Source organism: Chroicocephalus ridibundus, chromosome 1, assembly GCF_963924245.1.
Source record: "Chroicocephalus ridibundus chromosome 1, bChrRid1.1, whole genome shotgun sequence".
NCBI classification, from domain to species: Eukaryota; Metazoa; Chordata; class Aves; order Charadriiformes; family Laridae; genus Chroicocephalus; species Chroicocephalus ridibundus.
In genome coordinates this window covers 10,686,544-10,714,512 of record NC_086284.1, presented here as the reverse complement: position 1 = coordinate 10,714,512, position 27,969 = coordinate 10,686,544, and the positions used below count along the sequence as shown (strand labels likewise).

General features: G+C 52.5%; 1 protein-coding gene across 1 annotated transcript; it reads right to left on the bottom strand.

Annotated features, from left to right (window-relative positions):
• Positions 1 to 92: 92 nt before the first annotated feature.
• On the bottom strand, positions 93 to 27,969 carry LOC134512555 (neuronal acetylcholine receptor subunit alpha-10-like). The gene is made up of 6 exons (XM_063327992.1): positions 27,958 to 27,969; positions 3,876 to 4,027; positions 3,254 to 3,512; positions 2,646 to 2,741; positions 734 to 911; positions 93 to 577 (listed from the first exon to the last, which is right to left on the bottom strand). The coding sequence occupies exons 1-6, from the start codon at positions 27,967 to 27,969 to the stop codon at positions 93 to 95; spliced, it is 1,182 nt and encodes a 393-aa protein (XP_063184062.1).

Here is a 27,969-nt window from a genome sequence, read left to right as displayed (position 1 = left end):
CCACAAAGGGCCAAGGGGGGCTCAGGACGAGCCACCCCCATAGGGCACCCGTGGCCACCACTGCCCCTGGGGGCAGTGAGTCCCCAGGGCCATCATGCAGCATTGCCCAGGACCAGCACACTCATGAGGAAGACCATGAGGAAGAAGACCCACATGAAGAAGCGGTCCATCACCTTGGCCACCTTCTTCCACTCGCCGGTCCAGCGCTGGGAGGCTTGGTGATGCCGGCAGCAGCTGGCGACGTAGCCCATGTTCCTCAGCAGGCCATCGTGGTGGCACAGGCAGCAGTCCCGGGGACAGCCCCCTGCCTCGGCACCCACCTCCCCCTCCATGGGGCTCTCCCCCAGCCCCCCAGTGTCCTCCCTGCATGCCTGCCTGCCCAGCACCCGCCGGGGGCTCTTGCAGCTCTCGCCCACCTCGTAGACACAGCAGAGCCGGGCCATGTGGTGGAGGATGAGCCACCTGGCCCAGGGGGGCACGGGCCGGGGCCCCGGGCCGCAGTGGTGGACGTTCATGATGAAGATGGTCAGCGCGGTGGAGGCCATGATCATGGTCATGGTGGCGATGTAGTACTTCCCTGCGTGGGTAATGGGTGGTGATGCCGCGGTGGGGTGGGGAGAGACCTGTGCCCACCTCCCCCCATCGAAACCCCCCCTGGCATGGGGGGGTGCCCACCACCCCGGTGCAAACGCCCTGGTCCCATGGGAGGGTCCTGGGTGCCATCAAGGCTCACCGATGAACGGGACGCTCTCCGAGGGCTGCGTGCTCTCCACCACCAGCAGCTGGAAGACGGTGAGGGCCAGCAGCACTGTCACCCCCAGTGAGACCTTCTCCCCGGAGTCGGCCGGCAGGTAGAAGCCAAGGGGTGCCAGGAAGGAGACCATGATGCAGGGCAGGAGCAGGCTGAAGATGTGAACATAGTGACCAAGGATGAGGAAAAGGCTGAGGTACTTAATGCAGTCTTTGCCTCAGTCTTCAGCAGTAGGACCAGTTGTTCCCTGAGTACCCAGACCCCTGAGCTAGAAGACAGGGATGGGGAGGAGAATGAAGCCCCTGTAATCCAAAGGGAAACGGTGAGGGACCTGCTTCAGCACCTGGAGCTGCACAAATCTATGGGGCCGGATGGGATCCACCCAAGGGTATTGAAAGAGCTGGCGGAAGTGCTCGCCAGGCCACTTTGCATCATTTATGAGCAGTCCTGGACAACCGGGGAGGTCCCAGCTGACTGGAGGTTAGCAAATGTGACACCCATCCACAAGAAGGGCCGGAAGGAGGATCCGGGGAACTACAGGCCAGTCAGTCTGACCTCGGTGCCTGGGAAGGTCATGGAACAGATCCTCCTCAGTGCCATTACACGGCACATGCAGGAGAACAGGGTGATCAGGCCCAGTCAGCATGGGTTTGTGAAGGGCAGGTCATGCCTATCAAACCTAATATCCTTCTACGATAAGGTGACCCACTTAGTGGATGAGGGAAAAGCTGTGGATGTTATCTACTTGGACTTTTGCAAAGCTTTTGACACCGTTTCCCACAGCATTCTCCTGGAGAAACTGGCTGCTCATGGCCTGGACAGGTGTACTCTGCGCTGGGTAAAAAACTGGCTGGATGGCCGTGCCCAGAGAGTGGTGGTAAATGGAGTTCAATCCAGTTGGTGTCCGGTCACAAGTGGTGTCCCCCAGGGCTCGGTGCTGGGGCCGGTTCTCTTTAATATCTTTATCAATGATCTGGATGAGGGGATCGAATGCACCCTCCGTAAGTTTGCAGATGACACTAAGCTGGGCGGGCGTGTTGATCTGCTTGAGGGGAGGTTGGCTCTGCAGAGGGATGTGGACAGGCTGGACCGATGGGCTGAGACCAATGGTATGAGGTTCAACAAGGCCAAGTGCCGGGTCCTGCACTTGGGTCACAACAACCCCATGCAGCGCTACAGGATTGGGGCAGAGTGGCTCGAAAGCAGCCCGTCAAAAAAGGACCTGGGGGTGTTGGTTGACTGCCGGTTGAATACGAGCCAGCAGTGTGCCCAGGTGGCCAAGAAGGCCAACAGCATCCTAGCCTGTATCAGGAATAGTGTGGTGAGCCGGACTAGGGAAGTGATCATCCCCCTGTACTCGGCACTGGTGAGGCCCCACCGCGAGTACTGCGTTCAGTTTTGGGCCCCTCGCTACAAGAGGGACATTGAGGTGTTGGAGCGTGTCCAGAGAAGGGCTACAAAGCTGGTGAGGGGTCTGGAGGACAAACCTTATGAAAAACGACTGAGGGAGCTGGGGTTGTTTAGCCTGGAGAAGAGGAGGCTGAGGGGAGACCTTCTCGCTCTCTGCAACTCCCTGAAAGGAGGTTGTAGAGAGATGGGGGCTGACCTCTTCTCCCTGGTGACAAGTGATAGGATGAGAGGAAACGGGTTCAAGTTATGTCAGGGGAGGTTTAGATTGGATATTAGGAAACATTTTTTCACTGAAAGGGTTATTAAACATTGGAATAGGCTGCCCAGGGAGGCGGTGGATTCACCATCCCAGGAGGTGTTTAAAAAAAAGGGTAGATGGGGCACTTCGGGACATGTTTAGAAGTGGCTTTTGTCAGGGTAGGTTAAAGGTTGGACTTGATGATCTTAAAGGTCCCTTCCAACCTCAGCGATTCTATGATTCTATGTAGAAGGAGGCGCGGCGGCGGAGGAGCAGCGTGTAGGTGACGTCAGGGTAGGGCTCGGAGCAGCAGCCGTAGGTGATGACGTTCCTCGTGGCCGGTGTTATAGATTGTGGCCCAATAATTGACAGGAACCAGTCCAATTAATCAAATTAGTTTATTAAGCAAGCGGCAGCAAGCAAAACAGCGCTGGGCGGCCGGGGAGTCTTTGCTCCGCCAACGGTGCACACCCACTTCCCAAAAGTAGTTGATTATATACTCTTCTGGTTCCCGTATATGTGTCAATCCTGGTATATTCTGTGTCTGAGCGACGTGTTGCTAGGGGGTCGGTCTTGTCCCGCCTCCTGATGGTGGTGGGGCTGAAGGCTCCTCATCTTTATCAGTGTCCTTGGGGAGACTCTTTTCAGCTTATCTCACAACTTACCTCTTCCCTTTGAAGTGTTAAAACACACCAGATGCCTGTGATTTAGGCCTTGAGGTATCAAAGTGCACCAGACAGCACGCTGGATGCCTGCGATTTAAGTATGTGAAGAGTCGAAAAAGTGTAAGTTTTCACCAGCCTTTAAGAAAGCCTGATTTGATTAACAAACATGATTCTACTTATTACAGCCGGCATGCCCAGCGCCTCCCACTCCACGTTCTCCACGAAGTCCGTCAGGTCCCCGGTGTCCAGCCGGTTGCGGAGGTCGATCTGGTTCCCATTGTAGGTCCAGGAGCCGAAGGTGAGGCGGCACCGCTGCCCGTCGAAGGGCAAGTAGGAGACATCCACCTTGCAGGAGCTCTTGGTGATGGCGGGCGAGTCCCACGTGATGTGCCCGTCGGAGCGCAGCACCACGTTGGTCTCCACCGAGCCGCCAAAGCCGTCGTCGGCGCTGGGGGAGGGATCGCTGTGGGGCCAGGATGGCCCCGAGCCCCACGTGGGGCAAGGGTCTGTGGGGCCGGGGCCGAGCACTGTCCCCAACCCCGTGTCCCCTCCCCACGTCACCCCCAGGAAGAGGGGGCTCGCTGCCCCTGGTCACCCCCGTGGTGGCACATCCCAGCTGCCAGGTGGGTGGCACACCAGGCTGATGCCAGCACCTCCTGCCGCCGCCTTCTCACCCAGTCGAGGTGACCGTCTCCCCACATCCCCCACACCAGGACCCCCCTGCTCCCCATTGGCAACACCCCCAGCCGCAGCCTCAGCCCCCCCAGCTCCGGGAGCAGCCGGGGGGTGGGGGAGGGCGAGCAGCACCCACTCGTTGTAGAGGATGATGATGTCCGGCCGCCAGACGTAGCTGCTGGGGATGCGGATGCTGTCGATGCCGCCGTAAGCGTCCTTGTCCCAGGCGAGGTGGGCATCCAGCCAGGCCTGACGGACCCACAGGTAGGAGGTGAGGACCTGGTTCCTCTCCTCCTGCTGAGGGCAGAGGGTGGGGTGGGGGACGGGGACGGGGACAGGGACAGACCTCGCTGCCCCCCTGTGGAATAAATACTACATTGGCTAAAAACACAAAAGTACAGCATTGTTCACACAGGAAGGAAAAGTAGAAAATCAAGAGGCTTCTGAGGGAGAAAACAGCTGCAGCTGGCATGAAGAATACAACACCTGTGGTTCCCTGATAAGCTACATGAGGTACGGGACGGGATGCAATTATTCCGCAGCTTTACCTTAGGATGTATAGCGGATACGGGAATGGGATGATACCAGGAAACAGATAAGCTGCCAATTAGCTGCCCGCTCCATACTCGGAGCCAACATTTTGCCAAATTTTCATGAAATGCTGTCCTTTGTGCGAACTTTGCTCGTTAGAATGTCATTATAATACCAAAACACACCTCCACCCCGAAGGCTACCCGCCTCCAAGGTGCGACCGCTCCTTCTTGAGCCTGCGCCCTGAGCTTCTCGTAAACTAGACCTTTAACTGTGAAGCGAGAAAAATTTACACCACTCATGATAAAAGTATGTACGACTAAAGTCACTCAAACTCCACCTCGAAGATAACAAATAGTAGAAAAACAGCCCGAGAGAGGGGGGATACCCAGGGAAGACACCATCGCAAAGAATTCCATCACTGGCTTCTGGGAGCAGGCGACGGGCTGAGCCTCTCTTCCCCCCCATAGGGACACCTTTGGGTAAGACCTAGATTATACCGAGGGCTTCCTCGGGAAACTCAGAAATTTCTCTCGAGACTCTCTTTTCTACATGTATAGCCAGGCTGTATCATTAGAATGTTGCCCCGTGTTTTGTAGATGTAACAATACTTTCATTTGCACGTGCTTTGCAGACAGTGTATTTATCACCGGCTGCCCTAAGAACCTATCTATCTGTTGCTTAAATAAACTGCACTTTTTGAAGTAGCTCGTCCTTTTAGTTTCTCACCGAACGCGACCAAAGACTCGAGAGTGGCCGTGCTAGTTCATGAGCACGACTGGACTGAAGGTGCAGTCCAGTAGTAGTGTATCCATCCATGCAGCCAGCCAGCCTGTCCAGGGCCTTCTGTAGAGCCTTCCTTCCCTCAAGCCAATCAACACTCCCACCTAGTTTGGTGTCGTCTGCGAACTTACTGAAGGTGCACACAATCCGCTCATCCAGATCATTGATAAAGATATTAAACAAAACTGGCCCCAAAACTGAGCCCTGAGGGACACCACTGGTGACCGGCCGCCAAGAGGATTTCACCCCACTAATCACAACTCTCTGGGCATGGCCATCCAGTCAGTTTTTAACCCAGCAAAGAGTACACTTGTCTATGCCACGATTCGCCAGCTTCTCCAGGACAATGCTGTGGGGGACGGTGTCAAAGGCCTTACCAAAGTCCAGAGAGACAACGTCCACAGCCTTCCCCGCATCCAGCAGGCGGCTCACATGGTCATAGAGAGAGATCAGGTTGTTAAGCAGGACCTCCCTTTCCTAAACCCATGCTGGCTGGCCCTGATTCCGTGGCTGCCCTGCACTTGCCGTGAGAGCTCACTCAAGATGATCCTCTCCACGATCTTCCCTGGTACCGACGTCAGGCTCACAGGCCCGTAGTTCCCCGGATCCTCCTTCCGACCCTTCTTGTAGATGGGCATCACATTAGCCACCCTCCAGTCATCTGGTACCTGCCCTGTTGACCAGGATTGTTGATAAATGATGGAGAGAGGCGTGGTGAGCTCTCTCGCCAGCTCCCTGAGTACTCTTGGGTGAATCAGTCGGGACGGACAAACGACAAGACTCTCCTTGAAGAGTTAAGTTAAGCTCTCTCTTTATTACAAACTTGGCTTTCTTATATATCTAATCTTTTTTTCATGTGTTCTTTCTACGCATTAGCGTAGCTTCCTCAAATAATGTCTGCCCTAGGTTCGTCCATTGCGTTACACTAAATGCCGTAACCGACGTTACTTCTCCTCCCTCTTCCTTTCCCCACAATAGCATTTTTCGCAAGGTCACTTCAGGGAGGATTACGCCCTGCCGCTTTAACAGCAGCGTCCATGTGGAGAGTACAGTCTGCTCTTCCTTAGTTAACTTCTCTCCCATGTCCCCAGTGGCTCACCTACTACAGGTGTCTTCTGAAATATGATCCGGATCCGTCAACAGCTCTGCCCGCTGTCTTCAGCTTCACTGGGCTCCGTCCCCACGACTATTTCCAGTCGTCTTCTTCCTCAGTATCACGTCGGGGTCACCAATTGTCGTTTCAGTCGGGGACGGACAAACGACAAGACTCTCCTTGAAAAGTTAAGTTAAGCTCTCTCTTTATTACAAACTTGGCTTTCTTATATATCTAATCTTTTGTTCACGCTCCGTTCACGTGTTCTTTCTACGCTTTCAATTGGTTAGGTTACATAGCACACGCGCTCGTAGCTACAATACGATTGGTTATTGAAATCCTGTTCGCATTGCTCAAAATCTGGCTTCCTCACAGCCTAACTCTCCTTGTTCTCTGAAGCGATCTTCTTCTTTCTCCTTTTTGTTACTTTGCCCTTATATGACGCAACTCGCGGCCTTCTTACGGCTACACTGCAATCTCTATCTCTTCTGTCAAAGGGTCTACGGGCCCGCCGCATCCCCCGACATGTATGTTATTGCATGCCTTAGTAGATTGCTCTGTGTTATGCCCTGTGAGACTAAAATGAACCCAGCAGAAGCGGTCTCTTGAGCAAGGGGGTGGAATATGGGAAAGCAACGGCAGATCGGCGAGGAGGATTGTAAATACACTCAAGGGACTCGCACCTGGGTGCTGGAAAACACATATATCACACCAATCGTTATTCAGTCTCGGGTGCTGGCAAGAAAAACGTTTGGATGACATAAGCCTGTGATGGACTCACAGACACCTCATCTAGCTGCTTGAGGATCTTGGCCTGTTGTGGAAGAAGATCAAAGCACAGTACCAGCAAGAACAGGGAGTCCGCATGCGCTCTTGCTAACGAGGACTCTTTTGCTGCCAAGGATTCGTGATAACAAGGACTCTCTTGCTGCCAAGGATAAGTTTAACAATGCTACTAGTACCGCTATTTCTGAGTTGTTGCTGGATGTAGATAGTATTCGATATGCGATGTTGCAAAACAGAACTGCTACTGATTTTTTGCTTTCAGCTCACAGACACGGTTGTCAAGATTTTAAAGGACTGTATTGTATGAATCTAAGTGACCACTCCAAATCCATCCATGCCCAGTTGCAGGAACTGCACCGACCGAACCAGCAACTTGTGGAGACCACTGGGTGAAATCTCTTTGCTGGATGGACTTGGGGGTGGGGTTGGTTGAAGCAAATTATACTCATTGCCTGTGTGGAAGGAATTTGTCTGTTATGTTTAGTATGCTGTTTGCCGTGTTTAATAAGCATCATACGATCAGTTGTAAATGCCGCTTTGCATCGTACCCTCGTACGAGTTGTAGAATATGTTGCTCTAAAAACTATGTGTGTATCCATGAGAACCCGACCTTCACAGAAGAAGCTAAGACGGGATTACAACAATGGAGTCACGTATCAGACAGCCGCTGTTAGCAAAGCTGGATCATGAGTTTGGTGAGACTCGCTGCATACGCTGGCCACGCGTGCAGCGACTCTGGCCTGTACTTTTCTACTCAGTCCAGTGCAGGAGAGTCTGGTGGGACTTGCTGCGTGCACTGGCCACGCGTGCAGCGGCTCGAGCCTGTACTTCTCCACTCAATCCAGTGCAGGATATAAGGGGGCTGTCTCGGGTCAGAGACGGGGAGAGAGACATGAGCGAGGGGGAGAGAGACATGAGCGCACTTTGAAGATACAGGGGATGCCCTGAAGCACTGTGTCTGCCCCCGCCCCCCCCCATAAGTTCTATGTTCATTAACCCCAACAGCTCCGAAGGCATTACAGCATGTTGCAAGATAAGATATAGTCTACTACTGCTGCAAGACGCATTGAACACCTTCCTACAAGAATTTCAACTTTATGCCCTGATAGGACAGTGGGATGATGCACTCGCAAAGAGCCTGACTGCACTAGAGTGGGTATTTTTGCCACATACCTTTTCAAAACCAGTAACTACGATGATTGAAATGTTACCGCGATTGTTTTTCCAGGGTCGTCTGTGCTGTCAGCAGCTTTCTGGAATGGATCCAAGCCACATACATGTCCCCACCAGAAAGGATGACCTTGACCCTTGGTTATCACAAAGTCTTAACCTCCTTAGTACATTATATTGGGCAAATAAATTATTCTTTCCCCTGGCACAGACTATTACAGTCACTTTCACAAATTCCTTTACAGCCGCGCATCCTGCTAGCACCAAAGCCTCTTGATGGCACCTGTTCGGTGTTTGCAGATGGTTCAGGGACACAGTAAAGGCTTTGGACTTATTTCAACAGGAACTGCTAAATGTAGGCAGAATCTCAATGTGTTACTGGTATTGTTCAAAGACTTGAAGGAGCATTTATAAAACAAGTAGAGAACCAATGGTTATTTAGTCTCTTACTGCAATTACTGTTGCTTTTATGAAAAAGACAGTTTCCTTATTTTATTGTCCACATACGCTCTCATAGCTGTTTACTTGGCCCGTTAACTGAGGGAAACACAGTTGCGGATTATCACACTGTTGGTAACAACTCCCAACATTATGCCGCAAGCTAAAATGTCGCATGATTTTTTTTCATCAACATGCGAAGGCATTGAGGAAGCAATTTTCTTTGACACAACAAGAAGCACGTGATACTGTGTGAACGTGTGCCGGTTGTCAGCAGCTGGCTCCTCTGCCATCCTTTGCGGGGGTTAACCCGCGAGGGCTTACACCTGATGAACTTTGGCAATCCGATGTTACGCGCATTATGGAATTTGGACATGTTTCAGTTGATTTGTTTTCACACTTTGTTGTAGCTACTGCTCATACAGGAGAGAAGGCTTGTGATGTTATTCGACATTGGTTGCAATGCATCGCAGTCGTGGGAGTACCGAAAACTATAAAAACTGATAATGAACCAGCTTATGTGTCCGCTAAAGTACAGGTCTTTTTTTTTTTACAGATATGAGGTATTAAACATGTCACCAGTATTCCTCATTCCCCGACTGGGCAAGCAATTGTGGAGCGTATGCATCATACTTTAAAAACCATGCTTGCTAAACAAAAAAGGGGGAATCCCGTAGGTATGACACCTCAAGAGTGAGTGTATAAAGCAACTCATGTTTTAAGTTTTCTAAACATGTCTTCTTTGTCATCCACAGCAGTAGAGCGACATTTTGTAAGAAGTGTTGAATGGCCTGAACAACCGAAGGTGTATTATAAGCACCCTAAATCGGGGTGCATGCTAACCACAGATAATACTGCAACAAATAGAAGTTGTGAGCAAGACAATTCTGTAATGATTTGTACTTCTCATCCGTCTGTTTGCTTCGGCTCAAAATGCAAGTATACAAGAATGTAATCAATCTTGTTGTGTAAAGTTAACGCTAGTAAGGTATAAAACAGCAGTAATATGGACAGGGAATCGGCAAAACGCATTAAAAACACGTCTTTCTCTGTATTGTGATTGGGAGTACAACTCTCGAAGACTTTGTGTTACATCTCTCCCCTGGAATACGTTGCTACATGGCTGAGAAATGGTTAAACACCATCTTCAAGGTGCTTTTGACATGTCGTTGCAAGAAAATATTCGTCCTTTACATGACCAGCTAAAAGCTCAAATACTAAACATTCAAGACTTAATGAACCGCAATGTATTTGAAATATTACAAAAGGATTTCTCGTGGGTAAATCCAAAGAAATTGGCTTTCTGGGCTAAATTTAGGAATCTGGGTATTTATTGCCTTAGCAGGGTTCTTCTTGATTCTGTTTTTAATTGTGTTTAGTATGATATATAACCTGCTAAGAGCGCCACAACGAGTAGAAGCACAAGTCATGGCCACCTTGTTAATAAATGGTCTGGTGTTAAACAAAAAAGGGGGAGATGGGGCAGATCTACGAGCAGAGGCCTGCGTACGGCCAAAGACACAGTGAGCAGAGCACACAGTAAACACAGAGCCAAGAGAACAGTTCGTACCTTCACTCCATCCTGTGACGACCATATAACGTTCCCGAATCTCGGACAAAGAATAGGGCTAAGTATTCTTCCTTCGCTGGGAACAGCCATGGCATTGAATATGTTGAATAAGATAGGGTGTTGGGCAAGTAAACAGATAAACCTTACAACTGAAATCATATCTAGCTTGCTCACTGATGCTGATAGCATTCAGCATGCTACGCTGCAAAATCGAGCGGCTATTGATTTTTTGCTGTTAGCTCAGGGTCATGGATGTGAAGATTTTGAAGGTATGTGTTGCATGAACCTTTCCAACCACTCATCATCCATTCATAAGCAGTTGCGGGATCTGAAGGATAACATGTCCAAATTAAAAGTGGTCAAAAAGGTTTCGATGATTGGTTAAGCTCATGGGGTATAACGGGATGGTTATCAGATTTACTAAAGCAAGGGCTCATGCTATTGTTGGTTATATTACTATTGGTTATGGTAGCCTTGTGTGTTCTCCGCAAAGTGACTGACATGATAGAAAATGCCATGCATAAGGTCTGGCTGGCTCAAGAAGAAAAAGAGGGGATTGTAGGAATGTGTCTGAGAGAAAATGGTCATGTGAGCCAGCCTCCCTACTATGAGAGATTAGAGTAAGAGCAAAACAGGTGGTAGAAGATGGAATTAGTACATGGCAAAAACGGGAACTGAGAAGGCAGAAAACATGTTGTGCTAATGACTAAGCAATTTACTATGCGAATTCTTGTAACCAATCTGCTGTGTGAACGAACTGCATGGACAGCGCGTGGACAGCGTAACTAGCTAATCAGAAATAAGCGAGTCGCGTGTACGGCGACAACACAGGGTATAAAAGGTGATGATCTGTGCTTAATAAACGGCTTCTGTTGGTTCACATTGGACCGTCTGGAGGCCAGTTATTTCTCCTCACCTAGCCAGCCTCGGAGCAGATCTCTGGGCGGTAGTCTTAAATAGTCGTTTAGCCCTAAAAAAGACCTGCAACGTATTCAGGAGACATAACACTAGGAACATGCTGGTTTGAGCATCCCAAGGATATTCAAAATTCTCAAAAGCTGTCACGCCTGACCCGAAGGAGAAAAGCCGTTTCCATCAGAGGTGACATGATAAGGGAATGACTGAGACAAAGGGGCTCCAGCAAAGGCTTGTAGAACATCTCTTATCACACAGACAAAAGGACAGACTGATTCCTACTGGATTAGTGTCTAGAAGGGTGGTCAAACATTTAACCAGGGCTAATGACATTGAGCAATTTTTTTGTTACCAAAAAGGAAAGAAATCAACCAGTCAGATAATCCCTTTAGGTGTAGCATAAAGAGAAGTAAACAGCGGCAGGACATGCGGGAAGAATTTTAGGCGCCTCGCACAGACCGTGAACCCTGGAGTACCCAACCAACGGGAAAGAGGGGAGGGAAAAATTGGGCCGGGATTAGGAAATAAAAAGGTGTGGTGTTTCAAGAACGGAAAGTGTGCCTACTTGTTAGGTCACCCGCTCTTGCAAGAGCGTGAATAAAAATGTGCTTCCCAGAGGATTCTGCCTGAGCCTATTTCATTCGGACCGGAACTTATTTCTCCCACCATTCTGTGTGTCCAGAGAAGGGCAAGGGAGCTGCTGAGGGCTCTGGAGCACAGGCCACGGCGCCGGGCCCTCAGCCGCCCCACAGCCGGGCGCAGCCCCGCCGCAGGCCCCGGCCCCGGCCCCGGCCCCGACCCCGGCCCGGCCCACAGTGGCGGCCGATGGCGGCGCTCGGGGGTTCCCTCACAGGACGCGGCGGTGTTCCCCCCCCTCCGATTATTAACCGCTCCTCATTTTTCAGACAGGCAGAGATGATCTGTTACCGAGAATCCCAAGGGAGATCAAGAGAGACTTCTGGGCCTTGGGATGACTAGGAAAGGGCTCAGGAGCGCAAGTCGTGCTCTCCTCTGTCGTTGCAGGCACAGGGAAGGATGAGGAAAGCAACAGGAAGAGCCCGCAGATCAATACCTGGCTGCGAGCCTGGTGTCAGCGGCAGGACTTTGGGGTTTTTGATCACAGCATGGTTTGACAGGACAGCAGGCCTGTTGGAGACCGATGGGATACACCTGCCTCAAAAGGGGAAAAGGATCCTTGCACAGGAGTTGGCAGGGCTCCTCAAAGGGGCTTTCAAGTAGATTTGAAGGGGGAAAGGGATGAATCCGGCAGCAGAGACACAAGGGTCGTTGATGGGTTAGAAGCTACGGCTGCGCCTGGGAATGGTCAGGTAGGAGTGAAGCCTTCTTCCAGCAAAAAGGTGTCAGGATCAGCAGGCCAGCTGAAGTGCTTCCACACTCATGCCTGCAGCATGGGCAAGAAAGAGGAGGAGCTGGAAGCCATTGTGCAGCAGGACAGCTATGACGTAGTCGCTGTCACGGAAAGGTGGTGGGCTGACTCGCACGACTGGAGTGCTGCATTAGATGGCTACAAACCCTTCAGAAGGGACAGGCAAGGAAGGAGAGGAGGTGGGGTGGCCCTGTATGTTGGGGAGTGTTGTGAACATTGAGACCTTAATGATGGTAAACACTGGGGTTGAGTGTTTCTGGGTAAGAATGAGGGGGAGGGCCAAGAAGGCTGATATGACGGTCTGTTATAGACTGCCCAACCAGGACGGAGAGGCAGGTGAAATATTCTGTAAGCAGGTGGGAGAAATCTCACGATCACTGGCCCTTGCCCTGGTGGGAGACTTCAACCTACCAGGTATCAGCTGGGAACACAATAGAGCTGAGAGGGAAGAGTCTTGGAGGTTTCTGGGGTGTGTGGGGATAAATTCCTGACACAGCTGGTGAGGGAACGCACTAGGGAAGGAGCCCTGCTGGACCTGCTGTGTGTGAACAGAGAAGGACTTGTGGGGGATGTGATGTTGGAGGCCGTCTTGGGCACAGTGACCATGAAATGACAGAGTTTTTGATTCTTAGAGAAGCAAGGAAGGGCGTCAGCAGAACTGCCACCATGGACTTCCGGAGGGCAGGCTTTGGTCTTTTCAGGAGCCTGCTGGAGAGAGTCTTCCTCTAGGTTTGGCTCAACACCCAGAAGAGAAGTGAAAAACTGTCTTCTCAATGGAAGACGACAGCGAAGCTGAGCAGAATCGCTGGGCTCACCTACCTGATGTCTGTCTGAGACGTGTCTTCCATCGGTCAGACGACAGGGACAGATGTAACGCTGCCTTGCTCTGTAAAAATGGAATGGGGCCCTGCACTCGGGATCCCTCCCTCCTCCACGAAAGATGAAACTGGAATTTGGACTACTGGGGGAAGCCCCGTCTTACCAAGAAAATACTCAATGGCTTTGGCTAGGCAGTTTTGTGATAAAACACATGGAGGGATGACAATTTTTAATCAGATTGAGAAAATGTGGACAGCCCCCGGAAGACATGTGGCAGTAAAGGGGATTGTGAGTTCTTGGCCCACATGTTGGAAGTTTTCCGGTGCAAAACCCAAGCAGGAGGCTGGAGGGCAACCATGGTCATACTTCCCATTCCAAAGGCTGCAGATGGGTTAGGCTGACGTGCCTCCTGTGGAAGGCGTTAAGCACCTGCTGGTAATCATGGATCAACCCTCAGGAGGAGTAGAAGCTTTTCCTACCAGGAAAGCTGATCCCCCAGGAATGGTCAAAGCACTTTTGTGGGAAATCATTCCCAGATACTGACTGAAATGAAACCAGAGGATCAGACAGGGGTTCTCATTTTTCAGCAGGAATACTAAATAATATCTATAAAAGTTCAGCCTGGAGAAGAGAAGGCTCCGCGGAGACCTTCCAGCCCCTTCCAGTCCGTCAGGGGGCTCCAGGAAAGCTGGGGAGGGACTCTGGATGAGGGAGGGGAGCCATGGGACGAGGGGGAAGGGGTTTCCACTGCAAGAGGGGAGATTGAGCTAAGATCTTGGGCAGAAATTCTTGGCTGTGAGGGCGGTGAGCCCCTGGCCCAGGTTGCCCAGAGAAGCTGTGGCTGCCCCATCCCTGGAGGGGTTCAAGGCCAGGTTGGCCGGGGCTTGGAGCAAGCTGGGCTGGTGGGAGGTGTCCCTGCCCAGGGCAGGGGGTGGCACTGGGTGGCCTTTAAGGTCCCTTCCCACCCAAACCATTCCCTGAAGGGGTGGGGCCCTTCTCCTTCTCCCTCCCTTCTTGTTATGATTTGAGAAACCCACCACAATTTCTTGTCCTTTAGACAACTACTCTGTCGCCCGATGACCCCTCCCCACCGGGGAAGAGGAATTGGGGAAAAACAAGGAAACATGAGGGTTGCAATAGAAATAGATTTACTAGGATAAAATTAAAGAATTTACACTAATAATGCTAAAGAAGCAGCGTCAATCCCGATATCAATATAAAATACCCAAGGACTACACCCAGCCCATTCCATCAGCAGGAAGCCGTGCACTCCCAGCAGGGGACAGCCAATGGGGGACACCGTGAGCGCTGCGGCTATGGGAGGAAGGGAAGGGCTCAGGGCTCCGGCACCGCAGCAAGGAGTTCTCTGCACCGCCGCCATCAAGGGAGAGTCGAACTACACAGCAGACTTTATAATTTGTACTGAATGTGATGTTCGTGCTATGAAATAGTCCTGTTGGCAGCCTGGGGCAAGTGCCCTCCTTGTCTTGCTCTTCCTCATCCCCTGCTGCATGTCACCAAGGGGGGCTCTGACTGCCTGTGATGTCACAAAGGGGGGCTCTGACTGCCCCATGATGTCACAAAGGGGGGACGTGCCCCCCTGCCACACTATAAAAGGGGGACGCGGTCCCCACTGGAGCCGTCAGCGGATGCTGGGCACCGCAGTCTGGCATTGTCTGGGCAGACTGCAGCCTCGGCCTCTGACACCCCAGCAGTCTTGCGGGTCCCGTCACTGGGGACCCAGGAGGACACTGGGGAGCCGCATCGCGGTTCTGTGCTGGTGACTGGGAGCACCGCAGCCACACCGGAGTCGGTGCCATGGGGCGCTCTGACGCCGTGTCTCCCCTGGGCCCTCTCCTCCTGATTGTGATGGGACTCAGCGTGTTCTCAGCTGTGCTGCAGAGCAAGCGGCTTCAGGTAGGTGACTGTTGCACCACACTGTGCTGCAGCGTGGGGTGGCGAGGGATGGCATGGGGTGCTGTGGGGTGCCGTGGGGGGCTGTGGTGTGGGAGTGGGAAGTGCTCCCGTCTCACCCAGCTCCTGGGGACCTTGCAGAAGTGGTGGAAGAAGAAGAGTAAGGAGAATCGTCAGACAAGCAAGACAGGAGCCCGGCCAGAGAAGCAGAGCGGTGAGTGGCCCCAGCATGGAGCACCCTGCAATCGGCTGACACCCCAGGGCAGCCCTGAGCCGGGGCTGTGCCGGGGGCTGCCAGCCGCTCAATCTGTCTCCTCCCTCTGCAGCTTCTCGGGCAGTGGATGGAGAAGTGGAGAAATCCCATTCGAAGCAGGAGAAGCGGTGAGTGTGGGCGAGACCCCAGATGCTGCCCCAGACCCTCACCCTGTGCCCTGCCCCTGCCTGCGCTGGGCAGCCCTGAGGGCCAGCCAAGGGGGGTACTACCCGTGGGTCCCGCTGGGGTCTGGGGTGCAGCGGGGTCTCTTTCTCCTCCTCTGCAGGGCGAGTGCGGAGGCCTTGAAGAGGAAGCATCGCTCCCCACGGGCCCCGCTGGCCACCATGGACTCTGTGACTCACAGAGGCTCCTCTTCCCTCAACTCCCTCTACTCCTTCCCGGAGCCCCGGCCTGGTGCGATGGTGGAGCTGGCAGCACTCGACCGCTCAGGACTCCGCCATCCCCCAAGGGCTGTCAACGGGAGGGTGCAGGAGCCAGGGCCAGCCCTCTGCCAGGAGTCCCCACAGGAACTGCCTACAAGGACCAAGCAAGAGCCGGTCCCCAGGGAAAGCAGGGACAGGGCGCAGAGCCCTGTGCACACGCAGCCTTCACCCTGCAGCCCCCCAGCCATGGCCTCGGACCAAGGGGAGCTCGTCATGGAGCTCCTCCGCTGTTTCGAGTGCACCCAGGAGATGGCCAGGCAGTGCTGTGAGATGCTGAAGGTGCTGCAGGCCCGTTGGCAAGGGGCAGCGGGAGCCTGTGACCAGAACCTCCCCGGGGAGCCCTTCCATCCCCTGGGCAGGATGGAGGCGCAGGAGCAGCTGGGGTCCACAGTGAAGCCCCATCACCTGGGAGCGGAGCGGCCGTGGGTGGATGCAAACACGGATAAGGCTGAGGATGGGGACATGGTCAAGGAGAAGGACACAGGACCAGAGAGAAATGTAAAGGAGAAGGAAAGGAGCAGCCCTGTGGAGCTCGGCAGGGGGAGCCTGGCGGAAGTGAAGAGAAACAGCAAGACGGGGCCGTGTGAGAACAACTCCATGGGGCCAAGCACCAGCAGCCCCCCAGGCTCAGGCAGGAGCACCCCCATGGATGCGGAAGGGAGGAGGGACAGGGCGCAGAGCCCCGTGAATGTGCTTCCGCCGCCCAGCAGCCCCCCAGCCAAGGCCACGGACGACAAGTTGCTCTACTTGGAGCTCTTGGACACTGTCAAGATCTTGGAGGAGGAGAGGCAGCAGCACAACGAGGTCGTGGACAGGGAGTGTGACCAGACGTCCCCAGGGCTGTGCCCGCTAGGACGGTGCCTGTGTCAGTGCTGCACCCGGCTCTGGCACCGCCTGAAGGACTGCTGGAAACGCTGCTGCCGGACGCGCCGCGTTGCTTCAGCAATTTCCCGCAATGGGTGGGACGGGTGGGGCCGGGAACCCCCTAGAATGCCCCTCTTCTGAACCAATAAAAAAGTCAATATTTTCTCTATCCCTGTGACTGTCAGCAGATCAGTTTTGTCCCTTGACAGGAGCAGAGAATCAGTTTTGTGTAAGGACAACAGTATATGCTACAGTAATCCAAACTCTCCCATGGAGATCATAGAATCGTAGAATCTTCATGGTTGGAAACGACATTTGAGATCATGGAGTCCAATCATTGTGCAGCAGGACACCTATGACGTAGTTGCCGTCACGGAAACTTGGTGGGCTGACTCGCACTCCCTGCGGGAGCACAGCGCTCGTTCCCTGTGCACCTTGAATATCCAATGTCATATCCATGACCCTCATGGGCAACTGGTCAGGGGAATGTCATGGGCCAACTTGGCCAAGAGAGCCCCAAAACTGTGCGTGAACCTCTTCTTTGAAAGAGTCACGAAGCACGATCACCTAGCCAGGATCCTGCTAGCGGAGATGCCAGTCAGCAGCATAAGAGTCTGCGGAGCTACAGTTTCAGAGACCCAGGCTGGAGAATGAGACGCACCCTCACCAACCTCCTCCCAGCCTCCTGGCGTGTTCTGCAGGTACGGGAACCCAGAGGGACATCTCACCGCGGTATCACAAAGCTAAGCAAAGTGATCCTCCAGGCCTTCTGCATAGCAGCGCTCAGCAGGAGGAATTCCTGACCACTTCAGTGTTATGGCCAGAGGGTCATTTTCATAAGCGAGCCACTGCGGTGTTCCACTCTAGCCTGGTTGAGGTTGTTGTCCTTGTCCAGTTGCGATGCCCGTTATGCCAGTCTTCACTGTCAGGCTGATGTCAGGTTGCCCTCATAAAAAGCTAAAACACCCAAAATACTGGTGCTGGGATGTCAGCTGTGAGCAAAAAGAGTTTTTCAGGCAGGAAAACCTCAGTTTGGTGAAACCGCTTTAGGCTTCTTCTAGTTAGACATGTTCACGTTTAGTAACTGGTAACTTGCTTATCCTTTCCGATGTTTCTGAACCCCACCCTTTCGCAGGGAAATCTGCGTATGAGGAGAAGAGTCTGTACACCCTGTTTGCTTGTGGCGCTGTAGCCTGCATCGGCCTGCACTCGTGGTTCTGCTCCCTTTTGGCAACACACAAACGTCTAGACCGGATGTAAATTAACTGGTGGCCATGTCAGAGCCCTGTGGTGTCACGCAGGATGTGCCACCAAAGGTGTGCGACAGCCTTGACCCGCGTCAAGGAGCATCAGGTCTTTGCACGCCTGAGGGAAGCACACGGCCTGATGGTTGCTGACAGCGCTCTTTAGGTTCTGTTGCGCTGCAGAGCTTCCAATGAACAGGCGGGATCTGCAAAGCTTTCTAGAAATTGTCTTTGGATCTACTCTCGTACCGGGGATAATTTCCAATATGTCAAATAAGATCATGGCATGAGCTGAGGGTGCAGCATCTTCTAATGGTAACAGAAGTTGTCTGTCTCTTAGGGTGGGGTGCAATGCACAAGGGCCCCCCCATCTCCACGGGAGAGTTGGGATTACCGTAGCGTCTACCGTTGTCGTTACCCAAAACTGATTCTCTGCTCCTGTCAAGGGACAAAATTGATCTGCTGCCAGTCCCTTCTGTTGGTAGTATTGGGAAACTTGTTTATTGAATTCTAGTTACTGCGCTCACCAGTTCTGTTGAGCAGCACTAACAACATTTGTTCTTTTTTGAAGGAATTAACACTTCAGTGGAACAATGACCGTGAGCTGCTGGACGATGAGCTGCTACAGCTCACCTTGTCATGCCACAGGCTGTTCTTTCTGGAAGTGTGGGCCTTTCTAAGTGTCACCCCCGTGGAGGGGCTGCTCCAAAACCGGGCAGAAAGGAAATGCAGTTTGGCTACTCTAAAGGTAAGACTTTGTGCTTCAAAACTCCCATTCCCTTCCTCTCTCCAATAGCCAGAGAAAGGTGAGGTCCCCAGGCCCAGAGAAAGGGCGCTTACGGAAATGCTAACATAACTACCTTCCCTAGATTACGTTTTAGCATTGTAACGAGCCTGAGAACCACTCGCAGAAACGGGGCTTTCCGACCTCCTCAGCCAGGTACAGAATGCTGCAGAGGCTGAACAACAAGCCCCAGCAGTTCCACGAGTCCTTCCTAGGCTGGGCTTCCCTCTGTCTCCTCTAGTTCAAGCTGGGGATTCTGAGTCACCTGCCAGCCCCGGCGCTTACGTCTACGCTTAAGTCGAGGCCGGGGGGTTGAATCCCACTAAACTGCAAAAAGATGGAAGCACATCTCACTCTTTAGGGATGCTGTGTTGAACTGGGCCAGACCACGACTGTGGCTGGTGTACACCATGCTGTCATGCTGCTTTGCATGCCAGATGCTGAATTCAGTGGATCCTCCCCGATGTGTGCAGCTCCCAGGGGTGCCTCGCTTCTGGGGGTAAAAGGAACCTGGCTCTCCCCAGAGATTCTTCAGCAGGAGATGGTGTTTTCCGTCAGTTTGGAGTGAAAACAGTCACACCTCAAGATTTTACTCCAAGCCAAGGCATTTGGCTTCTCTGGGTTCCTCATTAGTCACAGAGGCTTCTTGTTGTCATGAAATTTAATGGGCTGAGCGTGCTCCGTGTATCTGAGAGACACGACCCTCATTCATTCGTACAGGTCGGGATTTACACAGCCTGATAAGAGCCTAGTGAAGAGGCCCACAGAATCACAGAATGGTCGGGTTGGAAGGGACCTCTGGAGACCCTCCAGTCCAACCCCCTGCCAGAGCAGGGTCACCCGGAGCAGGTTGCACGGGAACGCGTCCAGGTGGGTTTGGAATGTCTCCAGAGACGGAGACTCCACCACCTCTCTGGGCAGCCTGTGCCAGGGCTCTGCCACCCTCACAGGAAAGAAGTTCCTCCTCATGTTTAGGTGGAACTTCCTATGGTCAAGTTTGTGCCCGTTACCTCTTGTCCTGTTGCTGGGCACCATTGAAAAGAGCCCGGCCCCATCCTCCTGACACCCCCCCTTTCAGTATTTCTAAGCGTTGATAAGATCCCCCCTCAGTCGTCTTTTTTCCAGACCAAAGAGACACAAGTCCCTCAGCCTTTCTTCATCAGAGAGGTGTTCCAGTCCCCTCATCATCCTGGTAGCCCTTTGCTGTCCCCTCTCCAGCAGTTCCCTGTCCTTCTGGAACTGGGGAGCCCAGAACTGGACCCAGTGCTCCAGCTGTGGCCTCCCCAGGGCCGAGCAGAGGGGGAGGATGACCTCCCTCCACCTGCTGGCCACACTCTTCTTGATGCCCCCCAAGATGCCATTGGCCTTCTTGGCCACAAGGGCACATTGCTGGCTCATGGTCATCCTGTTGCCCACCAGGACTCCCAGGTCTCTTTCCACAGAGTTGCTCTCCAGCAGGTCAGCCCCCAACCTGGACTGGTGCAGGGGGTTATTCCTCCCCAGCTGCCGCACCCTACGCTTGCCCTTATTGAATTTCATAAGGTTCCTCTCTGCCCAACTCTCCAACCTGTCCGGGTCTCTCTGTATGGCGGCACAGCCTTCTGGTGTGTCAGCCACCCGCCCCCCAGCTTTGTGTCATCAGCAAACTTGCTGAGGGTGCACTCTATCCCTTCGTCCAGGTCATTGATGAATATATTGAAGAGGACTGGACCCAGTACTGACCCCTGGGGAACACCACTCGTCACTGACCTCCAACTAGACTCTTTGCCCCTAATCACGACCCTCTGAGCTCTGTCTTTTAACCAGTTATCTGTCCACCTTATCTATGTCCATTTATCTAACCCACACCTCCTAAGCTTCCCTATGAGGATGCTGTGGGAGACCGTGTCGAACGCCTTGCTCAGCTCTTGCACGCTAGTTAGAGGAGGTTCAAATACCTGATTGACTCAGAGATTAATCATTTTGCTGTCGTCTACCCAATGGTATAAGCCAGAGGAAGCGAGAAGAACACCCAGTGCCATCTGCACGCAATGAATGCATCCTTTGGAGGGCTCTAGGAAGGGATTTGAATCTCGACAGCAGTGCCTCTGAACGAGAGAGACCTTTACAGCAAGACAGAGGCAAGGGACAAGGTTGCACTCCACGCGTTAAAATGTTGGACTTGGGAACGGGCCTCCTACATCTCCAGCATCATTTCTTCTTACCCTTGCTTTGTTTTTCCTCGCCAGAACCAAAGGAAGCAGCGAGCCCTTTTCCACCCTTACGGGCATCTCTAGGAAAAATAAGGCCCCCTCTTTCTTCAGCACCTCTCATTGTAGAGCTTCAAACACCTTACCAATGAAGCCCAGCGCGCTGTTTCCAATTTACAAAGAGGGAAACTGAGACGTGGGGTGATGTCCTGGTTTAACTTCAGCCACCAACAAAGAAACAGGCGGCCGCTCGCTCGCTTCCCCCCTGCCACGGGAGAGGGGTAGAATGGGAAGAAAAAGGCAAAACTTGTGGGTTGAGATCAAGGCAGTTTAACAGAACAGCGAAGGAAAGCAGAAAACCACAACAATAACGCTGTTAGAGGAATGTACAAAACACCATGAATGTACCGCTGCTCACCGACCGGACCCGGGAAGTACCGCTGTCCCGTGCCAGCTCCTTGGGAAAACTGACCCTATTGCTGGCAGAACCGGGTGTTATCCACCCTTTGTTCTTGTCGTGGTTTAGCCTCAGATGGCAACAAAGAACCACGTGCCGCTCGCACGTGCCTTCCTAATAGAGGAAGGATCGTAAGAAAAGGCAAGACTCTTGGTTTGGGACAAAGGCAGTTTAACAGAACAGCAGAGGGAACAGGCAAACAACAACAACAACAACACGGGTAGGGGAATATACAAACGCGATTACGGAACCGCCGCTCCCCGCCGCTCCCGACCGGCCGGCCCCGGGACGCCCCAGCCCGCTTTTAAGCAGCAACTTCCTGTCCCCTCCCCCGGCAGCTCAGGGTGGGCGTGGCTCACATGGCATGGAATACCAGGGAAAATTAACCCTATCCCCACCGGAACCAGGACATTATCCACCCCTTATTCCATACCATCTATGCCATGCCCAGCAGGTTCCAATGAATTGCCACCACTTTCCCCTGTTACATATATATATATATACACACATATAATGCCCTTAGTTTATGGGTCATCTCTCCAAAGTGTCCGTTGAGTTCTTTTAATCCACGGCTTTGGGCTCCATCTGTTAGAACAGTCTCTCAGGGCAGGTGAGATGCTGGGTGGTGCTGGTCTGTTGCATGCTGTATTTTTCGGAGCTTGTGACTGGTGCACCTGGTGTGGCTCATGCACGCGGTCCGTGGGCTGAAGATGTAGATCTTGAGGAAACTGCTGGGCGCCAGCTGTTGAGATCAGTTCTTATCCCATCATCCCTGTGCCTTACTTGTAGTACAACTGATAGTAATTATAGCAATGAGGACATACAATGACAGTGTTACTTAGCAATTAACAGCACACAATCTGATTCATTGGCTATTCTCGCCCAAAATCAGATCCCCATAAGGTACACATCGGACTTCCCCATCCTGCCGCATCACCCACCAAGTGCACCCAGGTCCTTGGGCAAAAGCAATCCCACGGATGGGTTTGCCTTTGCCTGAGGCAGGACTAACCCAGACTGTCTTCCCTAGCATATTCTTCATGTGCACTACGGGGACTTTATCCCCTTCTACAGTACGTGGAAGTTTTGATTGGGCAGGGCCAGCCCGATTGTTAGATCCCCTGGTGTTAACTAGCCAGGTAGCTTTTGCTAAATGTGTATCCCAGTGTTTGAAAGTCCCACCACCCATTGCTCTCAGTGTAGTTTTTAACAGTCCATTGTATCGTTCTATCTTCCCAGAGGCTGGTGCGTGATAGGGGATGTGATACACCCACTCGATACCATGCTCTTTGGCCCAGGTGTCTATGAGGCTGTTTCGGAAATGAGTCCCGTTGTCCGACTCAATTCTCTCTGGGGTACCATGTCGCCACAGGACTTGCTTTTCAAGGCCCAGGATAGTGTTCCGGGCAGTGGCATGGGGCACAGGGTATGTTTCCAGCCATCCAGTGGTTGCTTCCACCATTGTGAGCACATAGCGCTTGCCTTGACGGGTTTGTGGCAGTGTGATATAATCAATCTGCCAGGCCTCCCCATATTTGTATTTCAGCCATCGCCCTCCATACCAAAGAGGCTTCAAACGCTTGGCTTGTTTGATCGCAGCGCATGTCTCACATTCATGGATGACTTGTGCAATAGCGTCCATGGTCAAGTCCACCCCTCGGTCACGAGCCCATCTATATGTTGCATCTCTCCCTTGATGGCCTGAGGAGTCATGGGCCCACCGAGCTATGAATAGTTCACCCTTACGTTGCCAGTCCAGATCCACCTGAGCCACTTCAATCCTGGCGGCCCGATCCACCTGCTGGTTGTTCTGATGTTCCTCCGTGGCCCGATTCTTCGGTACGTGGGCGTCTACATGGCGTACTTTCACAACCAGATTCTCTATCCGGGCAGCAATATCTTGCCATAGGTCAGCAGCCCAGATGGGTTTGCCTCTGCGCTGCCAGTTGCCCTGCTTCCACTGCTGTAACCACCCCCACAGAGCATTTGCCACCATCCATGAGTCAGTATAGAGATAAAGTACTGGCCATTTTTCTCGCTCAGCAATGTCCAAAGCCAGCTGAATAGCCTTCACCTCTGCAAACTGGCTCGATTCACCCTGTCCCTCACTGGCTTCTGCAACCCGTCGTGTAGGACTCCACACAGCAGCCTTCCACTTTCGATGCTTTCCCACAATACGGCAGGACCCATCAGTGAACAGGGCATATTTCTTCTCATTTTCTGGCAGTTTATTATATGGTGGGGCCTCTTCTGCACGCGTCACCTCCTCCTCTGGTGACATTCCGAAATCCTTGCCTTCTGGCCAGTCCATGATCACTTCCAGAATTCCTGGGCGACTGGGGTTTCCCATTCGAGTTCGCTGCGTGATCAGTGCAATCCACTTACTCCATGTAGCATCGGTTGCATGATGTGTGGTGGGGACCCTTTCTTTGAACATCCAACCCAGCACCGGCAGTCGAGGTGCTAAGAGGAGTTGTGCTTCTGTACCAACTACTTCCGAAGCAGCTCGAACCCCTTCATATGCTGCCAATATCTCTTTTTCTGTTGGAGTGTAGCGGGCTTCGGATCCTCTATATCCACGACTCCAAAACCCTAGGGGTCGACCTCGAGTCTCCCCTGGTGCTTTCTGCCAGAGGCTCCAGGTAGGGCCGTTCTCCCCGGCTGCGGTATAGAGCACATTTTTAACATCTTGTCCTGCCCGGACTGGCCCCAGGGCCACTGCATGGACTATTTCCTGTTTGATTTGTTCAAAAGCTTGTCGTTGCTCAGGACCCCATTTAAAATCATTCTTCTTCCGGGTTACTTGATACAGAGGGCTTACAATTTGACTGTAATCTGGGATATGCATTCTCCAAAAACCCACAATACCTAAGAAAGCCTGTGTTTCCTTTTTACTAGTTGGTGGAGACATAGCTGCTATTTTGTTGATCACATCCATTGGAATCTGACGGCGTCCATCTTGCCATTTTATTCCTAAAAACTGGATCTCCTGCGCAGGTCCCTTGACCTTACTTCGCTTTATAGCAAAACCAGCGTTCAGAAGGATTTGGACTATTTTACTCCCTTTCTCAAAAACTTCTTCTGCTGTGTTTCCCCATACAATGATGTCATCAATGTACTGCAGATGTTCTGGAGCTTCACCCTGTTCCAGTGCAGTCTGGATCAGTCCATGGCAAATGGTGGGACTGTGTTTCCACCCCTGGGGCAGTCGATTCCAGGTGTATTGGACGCCCCTCCAAGTGAAAGCAAACTGTGGCCTGCACTCTGCTGCCAAAGGGATTGAAAAGAATGCATTCGCTATATCAATCGTGGCATACCATTTGGCTGCCTTGGACTCCAGTTCGTACTGCAGTTCTAGCATGTCCGGCACGGCAGCACTCAGCGGTGGCGTGACTTCATTCAGACCACGATAGTCTACAGTTAGCCTCCACTCTCCATTAGATTTTCGCACCGGCCATATGGGACTGTTAAAGGGGGAGCGAGTCTTGCTGATCACTCCTTGAACCTCTAGTTGACGAATCAGCTCATGGATGGGAATCAGAGAGTCTCGGTTAGTGCGATACTGTCGCCGATGCACCGTTGTGGTAGCAATCGGCACCTGTTGTTCTTTGACCCTCAATAACCCCACAACAGAAGAATCCTCCGAGAGACCAGGCAAGGCAGACAACTGTTTAACTTCCTCTGTCTCCAAAGCAGCTATGCCAAAGGCCCAGCGGTACCCTTTTGGGTCCTTAAAATACCCTCTCCTGAGGTAATCTATACCAAGGATGCATGGAGCCTCTGGGCCAGTCACAATGGGATGCTTTTGCCACTCATTCCCAGTTAGGCTCACTTCTGCCTCCAGTACAGTCAACTCTTGGGATCCCCCTGTCACCCCAGAAATACAAATGGGTTCTGCCCCTCTATAGCTTGATGGTATTAAAGTACACTGCGCACCCGTGTCCACTAGAGCCTTATACTCCTGTGGGTCTGATGTGCCAGGCCATCGAATCCACACCGTCCAATAAACCCGGTTGTCCCTTTCCTCCACCTGGCCGGAGGCAGGGCCCCCCTAATACTCGTCATAGTATCCATTACTCACTTCTTGCAGAAATGACTTGGAAGTTCCTTCAAGAGGATCAGAAGCAAGATCAGGCCTTCTGCTTTGTCTGGGGAACGGCCCACTGGAAACTGGGGCGGCACTTTTCCTGGAGGGATCCCCTTTTGTGGTTGTCCTTCCTTGCAACTCCTGTACCCGTGTCCGCAGGATCGAAGTAGGTCGTCCATCCCACTTCCTCATGTCCTCTCCGTGGTCCTGCAGGTAGAACCACAGGGTGCCTCGTGGTGTGTACCCTCTGTACTCTCTCTCTTGAGTGGGGAAATGCCTGCTTCTAATAGCTGAGATGCTGGCCCGTGCAGGTGGGGAATAGAACATATTCTCTTCAAGTTGCTGGACCTTCCGCGACAATTTCTCCACAGCTGAGACAAGGGGGGAAGAGAGACTTTCTTCATATCGCCGGAGCCGGCCAGCTACCTCATCCACTGTTGGTCCCTCTTCACCTTTCCATTCCATTACTGCCAGGGAGTTGGCATATGACGATGGTGCGCTCCGTACAAACTTCCGCCACATGGGCCTTGTGCATCGCACCTCATCAGGGTCTGTGGGTAAGTCGGCATTGTCCAAGTCATAATAAATCATCTCCCGCACGGCTAATTCTCTCAGGTACTGGATACCTCTTTCCATGGTAGTCCACTTGCTTGGCTGACATACAACATCCTCACTGAAGGGGTACCTCTCCCTCACGCCTGACAGGAGTCGTTTCCAGAGGCTGAGGGCTTGGGTCTTTTTCCCAATCGCCTTGTCAATGCCGCCTTCCCTAGACAGGGATCCCAGCTGCCTGGCCTCCCTACCCTCTAATTCCAGGCTACTGGCCCCATTATCCCAGCACCGGAGCAGCCAGGTGACAATGTGCTCGCCTGAAAGTCGGCTGAAATCTTTTCGCATATCCCGCAGCTCACTCAAGGATAGGGATCGAGTAATTATCTCTGGTTCTGCCTCTTCCTCCTGCTCTCGTGATGGCCCTGGTTCATCATCATCTCTTACTAAGCGAACTGATTTCTTTGTGTACTTCTTCTTCTGTATGGGGGCAACTGATACCGGCACGGGTTGGTTTCCTGGTTCAGTGGCAGTGGCTACCACGGGGGTTGCAGTAGCCGCAGTGTCCGCCGCAGGGGTTGCAGTAGCCGCAGGGGCCGCCGCAGGGGCTGCAGTAGCCGCAGGGGCCGCCGCAGGGGCTGCAGTAGCCGCAGGGGCCGCCGCAGGGGCTGCAGTAGCCGCAGGGGCCGCCGCAGGGGCTGCAGTAGCCGCAGGGGCCGCCGCAGGGGCTGCAGTAGCCGCAGGGGCCGCCGCAGGGGCCGCCAGTCTGGTTTCCATCTCTTCCCCTTGAGGGTGCTGCATAATTCTGAGCAGTGCCTGGTAGATACTGGCCAGGGCCCAGCACAGCGCGGTGAGTTGTGCCTCTCTAGAATAGCCACAGCATTTTCCCTTCAAATATTCTACCACTTTATCAGGGTCCTGTAATTGTTCAGGGGTGAAGTCCCAGACCATTGGAGGTGAGTAGTTCTCTAGGTACCTGCCCATGCTCTCCCACATGCCATGCCACCCCTGACTATCCAGCCTCGGAGCAGATCTCCGGGTGGTAGTCTTAAATAGTTGCTTAACCCTAAACAAGACCTGGAACGTATTCAGGAGACATAACACTAGGAACACGCTGGTTTGAGTATCCCAAGGATATTCAAGATTCTCAAAAGCTGTCATACCTGACCCGAAGGAGAAAAGGGAGGCAAAAGGGCTGGGGAAACTATTAACAAATTCTGAGAGACAGTGTCCAATGTACGGACAGGACAACAAAACCACATAAACACCCCAAAACAGCCGTCTGAACAGTGATGTTATCATATCATAAACAGATATCGCACAGGACAGCAGAATGATAATCCTCATCCCTCTTCCAGACATGGTAAACAGCATCGCAGGGAGTACATAAGCCATATAGGAATTTATGTAACACAGCCATGAGAACAAACCAAGCAACATGATGACCAGTGACTATTTACCTAATAAAATAAATGCATACAAGAAAAAAAAAACCAAAACCGTTTTTTCCACGTTCTAGTTGGATTCTGTCGTTATCTCAACCCTTCGTGCCCCACGTTGGGCGCCAAAAAGGACTGTCGTGGTTTAGCCTCAGATGGCAACAAAGAACCACGTGCCGCTCGCACGTGCCTTCCTAATAGAGGAAGGATCGTAAGAAAAGGCAAGACTCTTGGTTTGGGACAAAGGCAGTTTAACAGAACAGCAGAGGGAACAGGCAAACAACAACAACAACAACAACACGGGTAGGGGAATATACAAACGCGATTACGGAACCGCCGCTCCCCGCCGCTCCCGACCGGCCGGCCCCGGGACGCCCCAGCCCGCTTTTAAGCAGCAACTTCCTGTCCCCTCCCCCGGCAGCTCAGGGTGGGCGTGGCTCACATGGCATGGAATACCAGGGAAAATTAACCCTATCCCCACCGGAACCAGGACAGTTCTATACCTTCAACGTCAT